General features: G+C 35.7%; 1 protein-coding gene across 1 annotated transcript in view; it reads left to right on the top strand.

The window, feature by feature from the left end:
* The window catches only part of CFAP47 (cilia and flagella associated protein 47), a 345,415-nt gene that overhangs the window by 225,383 nt on the left and 103,189 nt on the right, over nt 1–16,843 (top strand). Inside the window, exon 51 of the mRNA XM_086482089.1 lies at nt 1,939–2,036. Coding sequence (XP_086338215.1) covers nt 1,939–2,036 — 98 coding nt within the window. The remainder of the gene's footprint in view (nt 1–1,938; nt 2,037–16,843) is intronic.

Genomic DNA, 16,843 nt, shown 5'->3' with positions numbered 1-16,843 from the left:
GATTTAAAGAAAGTAATATAATTAAAGCCAGTCAGACGGTTTTATTGGAAAGAGAGTTTAGAAATTAAGTCATATATGCAGAATGAGGAACTACAACAAGGAAAGCAGAGGCTCTGATAAAAGCTGGGGTCACAGCAGAAAAGAAAATCAGTAGGAGCTCCCAAGACTAACGCTGTGGTAAAACAGAACTGCTAATGTAGCTCTCTAGTGTATAATTCAGGGCAGTGTGAGCAGGAGGATTAAGGTTACTTTGATATCAAACAATATACTGACAAACAGGAATACTGCAAGCAGTTCTTGTGTATGCATTTTTAAAAGGTGCTGAACAACCATTTATACTTGCAAAAAAAAATTACTACACGAAATATTTGTGTTGAGATCAGGCCTTATGATGAGGGACCTTGGGCTTGATCTCTTTGACCTGTCTGAACAAGATTGAAGAGCTAATTTTATTAACATTCATGACTTCTAAATACAGAAAAATGCTAGCTACTTAATGCCAGATCTCTGGAATCTGTCAGAGAAAGTCATTACAAGATCTTTTGGCTGTATGTTGTAGCTAATATAATGGAAAACAGAAATTAGATTCATATTTAAATGTCTTCCAATGCCAGTAGTTATCCACCAGAACAAACTCCTGGTGGTTATCTTCAAATCAAGACTCAGTCTATCTGGAAGATAGGCTTTAGCAAAACACAGATTGCTTGACTGAAGTTGCACAACACCACCTCTATGTAACTGAACAGAATTTAAGTTCTGTGATATCCCAAAGGTCATTCGATGAACTAATTTTAAGTGAATTTTGCTTGATATAATACAATTATAAAAATACTGTCAGTCCGATATAGACTGCCTCCGGTTCAAAGATCTACTTGCCTATGCTTCCCATGGTTACTGGTAGTAAACACTTCCCTGTTTGTGGCCTTAATTGTAACATTGATGCAAATTTCCATTATTTAAGGGTTTCACGATCATCAGAATCAGCAGAAATTAAAATCTATCTTTATAATTTCATGAACATACACATGTATGTGATAAATAGTTTTCTGTGGCTTCATAAATGATCTCCAAAATTCAAAGGGAATCTCGTCATTTCAGCTTTTGTACCTGTCATTAGAATTTCCTATCTCTCCTTTTTAGTCTAGATAATACAAAATACTGAAGGGAATAAAATCATCTGGATTTCTCACCAGTTTATTTGTGTTACTAAATTTGTGTTATTAAATATGGGTTTATAAGACTTGATTGCGCGTTTTTTCTGGCCAAACTTTTACTAGTCATTGATAAGAGAGCTTGGGCTAAAATAGATAATGACTTGATCTAACAGGATATTACTGATGTGCGAATGTTTTGATGAATGTATTTAACATCTTTGAGCGTTCTTGGTCTCTTTAATGACAATATGTTTTTCATCACAATAACTCATAACCTCTTGTCTCAAAACCTGACGAAAAATGCATTGCAGTATAAGTCAATGTATGTTCAAAAATGTATTTGAGGATGAATTCTATGTAACTGAACATTCTGATCTGTTTAACGAATAACTTGTAGTTTTGAGTCTATGGTGGATGGGCTTTTAATAAAAAAAAAATTCAGAATATTTTTTAGCATTGTCTTTGTTGAAGAAAAACAGTTATGAGTCAATGTTGTTTAAAATTCTGAAACAATGTGATAGTTTAGGAAACTAATTTGCCAAAGTGTTATTTCCATTCAATTTGCCTATATATTGATTTTGTTTCTATTTTGAATCTAGACAAGAAGGGATTAGATAGTTCAGTTAGTTGACAGCAATTAAATCAGTTCATGATTTGCTTTGTCTCAATATGAGCACTGACTGGCATTTCTGCTCTAAGTCCAAATTTCTCATTGATTTGAATACTGCTAGGATTGATCACCTCGTGAAATGATTTGTAAGGCATTTTGTTCTTTTTAACATAGGAGGAAGTTCTTCAAATTGCAAAGTGTGGTTCTCCTTAAAGATTAACAGCATACCTGCAGCACCGGAAAGAAAGATAGATGTGAAATGCAGAGCTCTGGTAAGATTACTCTAAATGTTTAATTTTGTTCTACTGCATTAGAAGAAATATGTAATTTTTATTATTGATCTGGCTGCTGTCACAGAAGATTAATCAATTTTATTAAGTGACCACGCACAGTCACTTTTTGAATACTTACTAACACCTCATTTAAGCTAAATGATATGAACTAAAGTGAGTGCTTGTAAAAAAGTGTCTTCTTTATCCTATTTGAATAATTACATTTTTATTCTGCTGGAATCTGCTCCTAATTTTGGGTCTCATACAAAGTTGAATTCTATAAAAACTTCAAGTAGTTTCTATACAGTCGTTGACAGAATAAGTCTCTTTCCTTATGCATGCCAAATTATTGTCATTTTAAGATTTAATTAATAATTCAAATATATTTAATCATATTTGTATTACTAGATAAATACATACTTTCACTTTCAAAAATTAATTAAATTATGTTAGTAATTTTAGAAGAACGATTATATCATAATAATTAAGTTGTATGTTTTAAGTCACTTAAGTATGTAAGGATAAAACAATTGTTTAGTATGTTTGCTTAATTGATATTGTTTTTATTCTCCAAAGATTTGTAGTTGTTTTTATCTTTGAGTTATACTTTGTAAGGTTTATATTTGCAGAGCTAATATTTTTCTTATCTTCAGTAAATGGGTATTTGCTTTATCATCTAGATGTCCTGCTTTCTGCATGAATTGCAAGCAGCTAAGTAATATTGACTTTAATAATGGATGTTAGTAACAGGTTCTCTGTGTAGAAGTGACTGGTACAGAATTTTGCTGCAGGAACATTTGTGCAAATCAAAATACATGATACAAGTACTAGGGGACTACCTCTTCCAGTAACAGATGGTGGGAAGGGAGAAGTCTCCTCAGCTGATTTGACATGTCAGCTTGTATTTATGTGGGGAAAAAAAAAAAAATCCAAACCAGTAATCATTTCTCAAAATATTTAAAATATCACCGTTCATATATTACTTCTGGTTTACTCTTCTTTTCTCGAAGTGTAGTATCCTGATTGTGAACTTCTGTAGGGCTGAGAAACAGATAATGATGTTTTCAAAATCTTGGTGTTGGGCGAGAATGGTGGTAGGGAGGTGTCTGGTGCTAGTAAGAAACACAAAAGCTACACTAAAAGAGTTTGCAATTTGAGACCTTGAAAAGAATAGTGTAGATTATCATCCTACAGGATCTCATGCATTGTCTTGTATCATTTTCTGATCTGAAAATATTGTTAAAATAATAAAAGGAAAAGTTAGATTTAAAATACATTGTTGACTCCTATTGTATAATAAATTCTCAAGGTGCATTTTAACTCTGCCTATAATTTTTAATCTAATTCAGTATGAAAACTTGCAAAAAACACTTAGAGTAAAATCCAACATACTTTTACAATGTATAGGGCACTGAAATTCTTGGTCTGAATGGGAATAATTCCCTTCTAGGAAGATGAAGGAGGTAAAGAAATATCTATAACTCTTCTTCAGATCTTTGTGGGAAAACTCATAACCCCCCCCCCATTTTTATTGATGAATTTTGAAGATGACACAAAGATTTTTGACTAAAAAATAATACACGTGGTTATTATGGAATTGCTATTACTGAATTGACTGGTTACATGTCAGATAGTTCATTTTGGAGTGGGAAAGCTTTCTGGCTCTAATGTAAGTGACTGGGATTACCCTAGCTAATGTGTCACTATAGACTGTCAGTGTGATACTGGTAAAAAGAACTAATACAGTCCTTGACTGCTAAAGAATAGTCAAATACAAGCAGAAAGCAAATAATGGTGGTGGTACTGCTATTAGAACGTTGTTCATAGATCTGGTTCTCAGAGATTAAGAATTGTATTGAAATACTGGAAGACAAAGAAAGAAATCCAGTAAAAGCACGAGGGACTGGAAAAGCAGGCCTTGTCATATGAATGCTGAGTATCTCTATCAACTTGGTTTGCCAAAGAAAAAATGGAGAAAGCAAGTGATTATTCACTCCATATTCTTGAAAAGATAGTGATGGTCTCAGTTTTGCTGAAGAGCTAGCTACCAAAAATTTAAATCTGAGAAATATTTAATCTTGCATAGAATGTCCTAGTAATGGGAACAATAAAACCTTGGAAGATCTTACTGGTGGAAACAGTAGACAGAGTCTTGTAAAGCTGAGAACTTGAAATTGCTTCAAAAGCTAATAAATTTTTAAAAAGCATACTCACCTGATACATCTGCTACATCAGTGAGTCAGTTCTAATGAATGTCTTGTTCTCTTTTTGACCTTGGAGTCTGTCTTACTTCCCAGCCCTTGGAAAGAAAAGGATTAGCAACATTTAAATTAAAATACTAACAACACTGCTTTTGGACAGTAGTTATAGCTGTATTTCACAGTCAAATGCAATACAAATTTATCCTCTGCATGTCAAAAGCACTTTTCCTGTCTTACACAACTGATCAGATTTCTGAAACATCAAAAATTGGCTAAAGCAGATGTAAAATTGGTAGGACAGAGTTTTGGAAGGAGCAAGGTGTATATTAATGTCTTGCTTTTCTTAGTAGTAGACATGTGGCTGTAGTGATTACCAGCCTACAGACAGTGAGAGTCCCCAGGGATGTGAGGGCTGGTGGGCATCCCAGGAGCAGTGGACAGGACGTGATCATCCTAACATACATCACCTGGGTGCCACAAGTGCTATAGACATTAACAAGACTTCGATGAATATATTTGCTTGCAGGTTCCATTTTTGCATTTGAGGTTTGGAAACGCTTTAGGTTAACTCAGCCTTTTGTACATAATAAATGAGTGTCTGTTTGAAATGTAATGCCTGTGACAGGATGACAGTTCACAGCACATGAAAAGGGGTGGCAAGATGTGTGTGTCACGGTTCAAACTGAGTTTGTAACTTTGTAGATATTCTGACCCTTATGGATGGCCTCAGGCAGTGGCCATCAGCTGATGTTGCAAAAGGAATCCTCTGTTGGAGAGTGCGGAGAATTTTGAAGAAACAAGTAGGTCTGCTTGGCAGCACCATGCAATTGACTGTAGCACAAGTCCTTGAGATGGGACAGAATTGCTCTTTTGTACTTTCAGTGCACAAAATCAGCTAAAAGGAAATACCACAGTTTTGTCTGTACTCCCCCCCCACTTATAAATCTTTAACAAGGCGTTGTGTCACTATACTCTTTTAATTTGCACAGGATTTTCTGTGCTAAGTAGTGTTGCATGTGTTTTCTTCTATCTTTCTTATAATTTTGACTAGATTCATGATCTTGGGATGGAACAACACAGGATTTTCCAGTTACATTTATCTTTGGTTTGTGCTATTAATTCTGTGTCTTGCCATCCTCAAGGTGCAACATTTCAGTCTCAAAAGGTATCTGCAGGTATGAAAAGGTATCTGAAAAACTTAGAGATAACTTGCATTTAATTACAATATAAAAAATTTTCATTTTTACAGTGATGAGACTAAGCTCACTACAAAACACTTTTGGATGTGTTCTGTCTCTCAACCTAAAATTCAAAGTGGAGGATAAATTGATCAAGCCCAGTTTTATGCTGATCAAGTTTTGTTAAAACTCTTGGCTCGTTGTGGCTGAAAGCATTTAAGATTGTATTTTGCTAATCAACCAGATTATGATTAGGCTATTGAGGCTATCGAGTACTTGTGATAAATCTCATTGTACTGTCAACCATATACAGTTTGTGTTTTCTGACAATAGTGGTAATTTTTTTTTTTTATTTTGCCTGAATTCCTAATGCTTTGACTACAACTGTATATTACATCTCTGAGAGAAAGAAGAAAATGTACTCATTCAGTCAACGCATTAACCAAATTATAAGGAGTGGCAATGATTCATGTTGTAAACCATATATCTTGCTGATCTGGATGTTTTATTCTAATCCAGGCCCTGAACACTCTGAAATCCACTCATCAGAATTCCAGAAATGAGAAGAATCTTATTGAAATGGAGGGATATTAGCCAGATGCAGATTTATTTTCTAAGCCCCACGTATATTAATAGAAATTGGTGAAGCCTGGAAAGGTTGTAAGGATGCATTCCAGCTGTGAAGGGTTCCTGTCAACCCTAATTCTTAAAACTTGCTAAACAGGGGAACTTTTATGAGTGCTTAGATGATAAGTTTATTTTTCAGAGGAGGGATATTATCAGGTATTGTTAATAATAAACCAGTCAATTCTAACACTGCTTATAAGGAACACTTCCAACCTTAGCTTACAACTTCATCAGCCACTGCCCAGCTTCAAACTCTGTTTTTTGCCAGCTGTCATAATGAAAGCAATCAGTCTAAATTCAAAGTATGCGTGTCCTTTGTTGCTGTCCTTTGCCTTTCAGTCAAGCCTGAGAACCAGTTCTGGCAGTTGGCGCTGCTGGCCTATACAGAACATTTACCCACAGTCATCAAAAAGTCCATCAATTGTGCTACTGGTATAAACATTTCCATAGTACTCTACTGGAAATAATTCCAGTAAGGAAATTTTGGATTTGTGAGGCCTCATTACCTATTAAATCGTTTTGAAAAATCCCTGTAAGTTCTCTTCTGTTTTGCATGGTGTAAGGGAGGCTGATGTTGGAGACTTGTCAACTTTGGCCTCCTTCTCCACCAATGCAAATTTCAGGTTGCATTTCACCCTGACAAAGATCATTCACTCTATTAAAAGAGATAATCTAAAAGATGGTTCAGGGGAAAAGGGACCCTTTGTGATCATTGTCTGCCCGCAAATTTATTTCTTTTTCTTTCATTAAAGCATTGATCTATTTTTATTTCATTTTGTCTCATCCAGACCAGCCTGTGGCAGTCTAATGAAGCTCAAAGGCAAAGAAAAACTTGCAACGGTAGAGATGTTACTGGATGCAGAAGTGCACTTTCAAATGTATATTTTACTTTATAAATGATTCTAAAGTATATTTCAATAGTTCTGTGGGTTTTACTCTGTCAGTGACTTCTAGTCAGCACGGGGTAAATCAGACTATTGTTCATTAGTATCTGACAGCCTTTCAAATTCATTATGAATTCTAAAAATCAGGCTGTATCTTTTTTTCTCATATATGATTACAACAAAGGTTCTGTGATTTAGCATGTGGAATTATCATTTCTGTTGATCACAAGAATGCCCTTCACTTGTCAACAGCTAATTTGTTTTACAAACCTAAGAGGAAGGGAGAAGCAGCACACTGTTATTATCAGCCAGATCTGGAAATGTAAGTCAGAAAAGCAAGTAAAGAACAGTTCATTTTGGAACTGGATTGACCTTAGTACAATGTAGCCTACTGTATAAAGAGAGGAGGGGCCAATCTTTGGACATCCTTTTCCTTTCCCCAAATCCTACTCTCATCTTTAGATAATAGACTGAGAAGGAAGGATGGATAGCAGCATGGGATTCATTCCTACTGATCCTACTGCTGGATCTTCTCCTCAAACTCTTCTCACCCAGCTCCAGAAATGATTTTGCCTTCTAATGGATTTATAAGCTGTAGATCAGAAATAGCATGCTTGCCAACTCAGTGGTGTTTTTCTTCTCATAGGATGTGTTGGCTCAAGAAACAGTTCCCCTCAAAAATCATGGTAGATCCTTAGCACTTGGGAATCATGCTTTGGGGACTGTAGAGGCAGAAGCCATCTGTGGGAGATGTCACTCTGTTTTAAATCCATAACTCGTTTACAGAAAGCCCCAACAATAAGATATCGCATAAAAAATGTGTTAATTTTCCTAGATCATCTCTTCCCTGGCACCTCTACTTATTTAGTTTGGCTACTTAAAGGGGACCCACAAGGAAAGATGCATCTGTGTTAGTCTTTCAGTTCACAGCAACAGCATCTTTTTCGGGTGTCTCTCCTGATCATCCCCACTTACTGCACTTTCATTTATATCACACAGCAGTCTGGGAGTGCATGAAATGCATCTCTTTTGTCTGTGACTTAACCGGAGAATACTTTGCTGGTCCTTGTCTAATGTTCTTCAGCCATTGATGGGTGGTTAAGTTCATGGGAGCGAACTAGAACTACTCATAAGGAAAACATTCACGAGTGCTCGTACTGTGTGGATGTTGGGTGCTCACCACCAACTATTTTGCTCTACTTGTCTACTCCTTTTGTGTCTTGCTATGTGCTAATACAGTTATATCATAGCACCCAAATCTTTGTAACTCTTCTTGTCCAAAAAGTGTCGTGTTTATTCTAACAGGATTTTGCATTTTGTGGGAACTGCGTGATGTCAAGAGACAAGTATAATGTAGAGAGCTTGTTATAAATACAACCAGTGTTAAAGTAGATCCAACTTAGAATTTAAATCAGGTGTCAGTGTCTCCTTTATTAATGTTTTCATTATTTATTTAATTAAAAGTAAAAAGCATATAATTAAGACTATTTTGTGTTTGTGTAACTTGGCAGTTGAAGACAGTGACACGCTGTTTTTGTAGCTGTGGCACATTTATTTTCTATAAATCCTAGGCTAAACTGTAATCTGAATATTGTTATACATGGCTGATACTTGGATCATGTTCTCAGAAACTGAGTAACCTGAAGTTGTGAATGATGCCCTAAGACCAATTTTTAGAATATGCTTTCATAACAATTGGTAACATAAAAAGTAACATTCTGTAAAAGAACCATGGCAACATGGTTTGTGGAAGAAAAACAAATTTGGAAAGGTGGTAATTATTAATCACTCTAAAAGCAGTTTGGCAAATAATTCAGAGCAGAACATATTTGTATAGCCCATTAAAGAAAAAAAAGAAAAAAGGAATTATCAAAAGGAGGATAAATTATTAGAAATATTAGGTTGTGAGTGAAAGCTTTTAAGAAATATATAGTAGCTGCTAACCTCCTCTCTTCGCTACAGATGCATGAATCAGTTCTGTGATGTAACAGCAGGGAGCTAATGTAGATCACATAATGACAGCTGAGCTGTCACTAATTGCCATTGAACAAAAATGTAAGGTTAGATCTAAATCAAGTAATTAGAGGGATGTTTCATCTATGCTAGATGAGTGGTCATATATATGAAAAATATGTTAAGTCAAGAAAGAGAGTAGCTGTGTATAATTAAATGTCTATGTCACTTGGTCCCTAACTGCTGTTGCTAGCCCTATGGCTTATGAATCTAAACAAGCGGGTTTTTTGCTCAACCATTAAACACAGCAAGTCCACAGAAAGAGTTATTTTTTAAAATTTACTCACTGATGGTATCTGGAGTACAGATTAGTATAGCTTAGTGAATTAGCTATTAAAGTAATGTCACTGAAAGGAAAACTTAATGCTTGAACTCTATTCCCTGAATATGTCTCTGTAATTATTGTCTTTTTAATCAGTGGAACTTGTGCTGTCTTTTTGGCTGAAGACAAAACAGGGCTGGGTATACACTCTGTAGGGTTACGGTTTTTTTGGTTTCTTTATTTGTTATTTAAAAAACAAAAGGAACCTGAAAGAGAACAGTGAGAATTTCTCCAGAAACTGTAGTTATCTTAAGTATAAATTTTCAGACTATGTTTGGAGGCTCTTACAAGTGATGATCTGTGTATTTTTCTGCAGACATATAATATTTAAACCTTTCCTGCCATTTTTCTGAGTTGCCAAGAAAATTAGTGGTCCTGCCACTGGTTTTCTCCTCGGTGATTAACATGAATTAGCGAGTAGTAAGAACTCACTGCTTTCCTTGTGTAATACAAAGGAAAAAGAAGAAGGGATCTTTAGTATTCATTCCATTCGTGTGAAGTTTGTCCATCTATATAACAGAAAGCTGTATCTTTTACTTTACACTAGTTTGGGAGCGTTACTACTTCTCTCACAATATCCCTGTTTCTGCAAAATAGTATTGCTGTTTTCCTGTGTTCAGAATAATATTCAAAAATGCTGGGGTAAAATTGAAATACTATTTTATAGTTGTGCATCTCTAGAACATGTGTTGAAGCAGCTAGCTGTTCTTTTCTGCGGGATTTCTATGGATAGTGTGCACAACTTCTGAAACAGTGAATTAAGTAGCATCATTACAATGTGCAATGAGTTTATCCACGTATACAAACATTCTCAAACAACACCTGAACTGGGAACTTCAAGTAAGTATATAAAAATAGTTGATTACAGATTTGATTTGAAAACAGATGCTGTGCTGAAGTTTTAAAAATGCTGTTAACTCAGGAATTACTTCCTTTAAGTTATACAATTTTAGCTGGCATTTTTACTTTAGGCTAAAACCCCATCTATTTTAGATGGTTTGTCCTGTTGTAAAAGGAATCCAGATCTTTTCTCTTCTATTTGAATCAGAGTAAGGGCTGACTATGTAATTGTGATGGTATGAACTCTGGTAGTTGCTTAATCATCATCCTCACTACAAAGGAGGGACCGGTGTCTGTTACTGTCTGAGACTGTTTGTCAACCTTTTTAAAATGAATTTGCTGCTTGATTTCAGCTGCTGGTATAAAGGTATATGAAAATCATTGCAACTGAAATCATAGAAGACTAAAGAGAAGTTAAAGTCTCAGTAAGCATAGAGACTACCTTAGTTTAATCCCCAGAACTATTTGTATAAAAGTAACCTAAAGGTCATACAATTGATTCCCTGCAGCAGATATTTTTATTGAACAGATTCCAGCTAATGTTATTTGACAGAAACGTGGAGTAAAAATTAGCACTACTCATTTCAGATTGAAAGAGATAGTGAACGTGTACTCAGTGATGATTCATTTATACATTTCTCTGGGATTTAGGAAGGATACTTCACAAAGAATTTTAACAGTTCAAAGAAACTCTTTAGCAGTTGTCTATTTCATGGAGAAAATTCTAAATGTATACCGTGCTGGTTCACTGAGTCAAAAAACTTTCTAATCCATCCACATATTTGAAAAATAGTATTGGCTGTCTTGAGAGGAAGTATCTAATATGTGATCTCCAAGCAGGATCTGTACAGCAGGGGATAAGCCAGAGGGGAAGGTCTGTTTTGAAGAGTGAATTATTAGTTTCTGCTTTAATAAAACCAAATGCCTGGAAGGGATTGAGTTTGGTTTCCACATAAGTGCAGAGACAATAGTTTTGTCTATTCTCTGCCAAATCTTTCTCTTTCTCTCAAGTCCCTGAGAGCCACATGAGTACTCATAAGTTTGTAATGTAACTCTGAAACATATGCTGCCTGCCCCCGCTTCCATGAGAGTTGTACTTGCTGAGTTGAAACTTGTGCCACTGTTGCCATTTGTAATGGCTCCCAGATCCTTGCCACTAATGCACTGCCTCTGCACTCTTCAGTGGTGATTTTAAAAGGTCACTGTCAAGTCTTCACACTTAGCAAGATGTTTACATGCAAATCTAAGAACAGGCAGGATGTTTCCATTACTGGTTCCAGCTCTTTCTAACCCTCAAACCTCCTCATTTTTGCAGTCTCTAGAAAAATGAATGCAACAGTCTGTTCTGTGTGATCCATACACAGCAGATGGTGTCTGTAGGATGAATATAACAACTGAGAAACATTTCATTAATATTTACACAAGTTTTAAAATTGAAATACGAGGAGAAAACTTTTTACTCTATGAAAGATATCAGATGAAATAATGGCTCATGTCCAGATACATGGATATGCCAAAAAAAGGAAATTTCAGGTGATTGTAACAGCCGTCCTTTCCCTCACAAAATGTGCCAGGTACTCAAAACTGAGCACACAGGAATATGGAGAGATCAGTATTTTAAGGGCTTTATATCCTGACTCATAAATCCATGATTATCTAATAGACACTTTCTTCCACATCTTTCTGGTACCATCCCATTACAGGGGAGAAGCTGCTTTCTGGGTGACAGCAGAACTAGTTTCACTGCATAGAGAGACCCAGAGAAGTGCAAGGGTGGGCCTTGGTTCAGACTGCTCTGATTTTAGCTTTTCCAGAGATTCTAGTAACAGATACCAGTCAATAATAATATATATTTTGATGTTAGTATTACTAATAAACATTGCTTGTGATAAAGTGAACTTGCATTACCTTTTTAGAATAAATACTAAGGGAATTGGTACTGATTGCTAATACAGATACCTCTAGTACATCATGTATGGAAGAAAAATTAATAATGCATCATTTGTTTTTGTATGTGAGACAGTAATCTGTGGGCATACTTCAAGGATTTAAAAGTTAACTTAGCTTGGAGCAACAACTAACAATGAGGATTTTTTTTTTAAAGTTTATCTGATCTTTTAAGTCATAGTAAGGCATACAACTAAGATGACTTAGAGACTATTGCTTCAGACACGTATTTCTGTTTTCAGAAATGCTATGAACATTTAAGACATTATCTTTGCATTATAATGTTAATACTCTCTGGCTCCTAAGAATGCAGAGATATGCCAAAAATAAAAGTTGGATTTAAAAAACCAAGCGTGTAGGACTTGGGAGAAGAAGGTTTTTATCTGAGGCATTTTATCTGTCAATTTGAAATTATTTGTAATTTTCTACTCTTGGAAAATTCAGGACAAAAATTTCTTCTCATTACAAACCCTGACTGCGGAGACGGGAGTTGGAGAATCCACAAAAGACTCAATATATCAGGAAAACTCGTTTTATTGTGCAGATGCACTTTCTTATATAGCATAATTTTCCAAAGTCATCATGACTTGCAGTTTTTCATAAACTCCAATTGTGCTATACATACATCAGTCATCTGCTTCTACCTATCACTTTACTATTAATACTAATGCGTTCCGCCTCATACGGATGTTAGCTTCTAATCCTTCTATTCTGACCCTCAAGGCCGAAGCGTCCTTGAGGCCTACTATATTAGTTTAGACAAACTGTTCAACAGAGTTTTCCCTGTGCAGGTCCTCTAGCATTCCATGCCTGTTTTCAGCGAGCTACGCTCCCACACCTGACAATTTCAGCTTTGTTCTAGTATTATCTCTACATCTACATGTTTTGTGCCAGTGAAAATTATGGTATCAGTCTTTTAAATTGCAAAGAAACATGGTCCCTTAAAAATCTGGTTTTAGACCTACAGAATAACAGAATTACAGTAGGTGCAAGTTCTAAGACAGTCAAATTAATTAACATTTTACCTCTGCTGATTGAGCAACTTGATGGTAGGTGGTGTAGCCGAGATGTAAATTATCTCATTAGTATGGTCATAAAAAGTCAATAAAATGAAATAGTATCAGAGTTGGTTACTAGTTTCAAGAAGTAGTGCTTCTAGTTAGCTCGTACCAGGAGGAGCTGGGAGTAGAGGCATATAGTAGAATAGTTCCTTCCACACGTGTGGCAGTAGTCATTAAAGTCGATGGAAGTAATAATCAGTCATTACTGCCATTCTACTGTAGTACCATTAGGTTCTGATAGATGATTGTAAGTTTATTTTTACAAAGTGTTTCTGAAAGTCTTGGAAACACTGGAATATGGTCAGTGCTGGTCACTATCTTTTCCTAATCAGTTCTGAGTGAGCTGATACCTTAGCATTTCACTGACGAAATCTTTATCATGTTTGTAATTTCATGCCAGAGAGAGTTTTTAGCCTCACTATATCAAATTTTCAATCCAGGACAGTATGCCCATGGTGCAAATGTAAGTTTCAATATCTAATAGGGTAAATTAAATGCTATTAGAATAGTTTCCTGGAAGTAATTCTGTTGTTATGGTTGCTGACTTCATTATGAATATGCCAAAATCATCAGCACTCAACAACACGTGTCTTCCAAAGTGTGTTCTAATCTATTGGAATTATGAATTTACTGCACTACTGTAACTTCATATGGCACTTGAAAACAGATCAGTGAGATCAGCAGAAAATAATTGCAGATGTTTGTTGTAACATTATATGGGTAGATACAACTACCTCAAGTACTAAACTTTGTAGTCCATTCAAATGTAGTATATGTCCATGTAGTATACATTCAAAGTCCAAGGATAATTGTGCACTCCTTTGGTAAATAAGAGTGACAAAGATTTGCTTAAACACTTAACCTGACTGACATTCACAAAGATTCTGTGGGTAAGACTTAGTCTAGATCTGAGAAATGATTGAAAAAGACAGGTTTTGCTAATTGTCTACCTGATATATCAGAAGCAATTTGAAAACTAAAAGTATCCTAAATTTTACACCTCATTGACTTCCCTGAAAGGAAGGACTCATTACAAATGTTGATTGTCACTATTCTGAGGCTGATTTTGGGCAAGTATCTCTTTGGGCAAGTATGACATGATTGAAGAAGAATCGCATATTACCATTCCGTGAGACATAACTGACTTTCTGAAAATGCAGTAGTAACTGACAGCTCTCTTGACTTCATTCTCTAAAAGCAATACATTTCTAACTTAGAAATGTTGCACTTTCTCGTGCTTTTACTGAGTGATATTGACCTTAAGTATTTTCTTCTGGCATTGTGGATATGACCGTCCATGAAGGAGATACAACATTCTGAAAAAAAGAGAAATGATTCTTTTTGAGATGCAGCCTGGATTTACTGCAGTACCAGTCATTCAAAATAGTGCTATTGAACAAGGACTGTAAATACATCTATTGATTTGATTCAAACTATGTTTTCCATCATTGGGACCTCATATATTAAATTTACCTGCACAGCAAAGTGACTATGAGAATAATGAATAGGAGCTGTATTGAAGTCTGTCAGTTGATGAGTCATGCGTTCCAAAAATGTTGACAAAATAGATATAAATTGTTTTCCTGTAAAATCCTCTGAAGATTAATTTGGTCCTTTGTTACATTAATGCAATGACAGATATCGTCCAGATTGGCTGTCGTAATGGAAAAGATTAACCTACTGTTGTATTTTTTTTAGTGGTGCTCTCTAACCTGCTTCAGTTTTGTACATGATAGCTTAGGGTAACTGAGCTGATAACTGGAAGTGCCAACCTTCAGTACAGAGGTCGTTAAAAAGTAGCTGTAATTAATTTTTTCATCTCACACTGCTGGATCTGAAAAGGAAGTCTGCCTGCCTCCATTCGAAGGAGGATGGAGAATTATTGAGCTTCAGTCTACATGGACTCAGAGGTGTCCTTGATTTCAAATGCAAAGGAATATTCATTAAGATGTATGTATAGTTATTACTTCCTCAGTTATGGGAATTTGGGATATTAATTTGACTCTGAGTCAGTGTGTATCCCCTTGTCAGGTATGTTTTTTATAATTATGTTAATATAGCATTTCTCTTGTAATTCAACTCATCTTTGCTACAATTTCTTCTATCTATCTATACCAATCCAGAGGTGTTATGTAGATGGACAAAACTGGGGTGCATGGAAGTCCAAATACATGCATTTTGCTTAGTTCATTAGCTTTTCCTATACGTGTTACAAAATATTGTAGTATCACTTTGGTGTGGTGTTCTCAATATGCATGATTTCTTTTGGTGGAGCTAAGGGCATCATAGATAGCTTCAGTCACAGAATATAATGCTTTTTCATTCCCCACCTTTCCTTCAATTTCATTTTTTTCTTCTAGTTAGTTCCTTGTACTGTAGTAGTGGTAAGAAAGGATTCCTTACTGAGCAAGTTTTACAAATATATAATTTGCTTAAGGTCTTTAGTCCTAGGTTTAGAGTAGTTCAGTTTGCTGTTCTGATAAAGATTTAGCCATTGATGAACAGTTGGAGCCTTTTGCAAGATATTTGTAAGGCAAAATATACTAAGTAAAATGGGAAAATACGCTATCAAGATAATGGCAATGCTGTGGTTCTTTCTCATCATAATCTTACATGGAAAGGAAAGGGTTATCTGGGCAATTAGTTTACATCATGGGGAGGGAGGGAGGGAAGGGAGGAAGGGCTTGTACACTGAGGGAGGTGATTCACTTCACAAAGATCTGCCCCATTTTCTTCCAAGTGACTAGGAAGCTGGAAAGACTCACCTCCTTAAGACTTCCAGGAGGTGAGGTCTTCCATGTGTCTGAATGATCGATGTGAGAAAGGCCCAGCTGAGTGTGGACATGAAGGTCTGGATTACAAGTGTGTGTGGAGAGGAGAAGTGATGAGGTGAGATGCGTGTTGGAGGCACATTGCATCAAGCAGTTCAAGAGCCAGCTCTGATTTCTAGAACTAATATGACCAAACTGGGCTGAACTGTGTTCAGCATGGCCGTGAAACTCCATCATCAACTCACTTGAGCATCTTTTGTTCCAAGAAACAGGAATGAGTAATAATGAGGATACAGCAGGAGACTCTAGCTGCAGGGTGAATGTCGTCTCCTTAATGAAACTAGATTTTAATTGAAAACAATTGTTTTAAAGCATTAAGAACTGTAGCCAGTCTCTTAAAAACTTTGGCCAGATAGTGCTTTTATTGACACCTGATAATGGTTACAATAGGATTGTTACAGAAGTCTGAACACAGAGGAGTGTTATGCACAGTAATTTGAGAATGCATCCATCTTCCTGTAAGCTACTTTTTTGAAGTTACAGGAGGATTAATTGATCGTTCAGTGCAGAGTATACATTAATAAAAAGTAAAATTACATACTATGGACTGAACTCATTTAGGTTCAGTTGCTAAAAGAAGGATGTACAGAATGGGATGATGAGAAAATCTTTGGTATAAAATATGTCAAGAGAATATTTTGGCCAACAGGTATAATATCACAAAAGAACAGTTGATGATGGTGAGCATCTGTTGAAGCAAAATCTTGATAGCAGGCTATTACACCTGTAGCTCAGGCTATTAGTGTTGGATAAAGTGTAAGCAGTCAATTGTTGTTTTTCAAGTTCCACAGAGAATAAATGTTATCTCATATTTGCATTTTATTGTGTTTTATTTTATTTTACCTTATGTTAGGTTATTTTAAATGACCTGCACCGTGGGTGAGAAGTTGATCACAGGAAGTT

The sequence above is a fragment of the Leptosomus discolor genome, chromosome 1 (genome assembly GCF_034619465.1).
Source record: "Leptosomus discolor isolate bLepDis1 chromosome 1, bLepDis1.hap2, whole genome shotgun sequence".
NCBI lineage: Eukaryota > Metazoa > Chordata > Aves > Leptosomiformes > Leptosomidae > Leptosomus > Leptosomus discolor.
The sequence above is the reverse complement of the archived record's forward strand: the minus strand, read 5'-3'. Positions and strand labels throughout refer to the sequence as shown.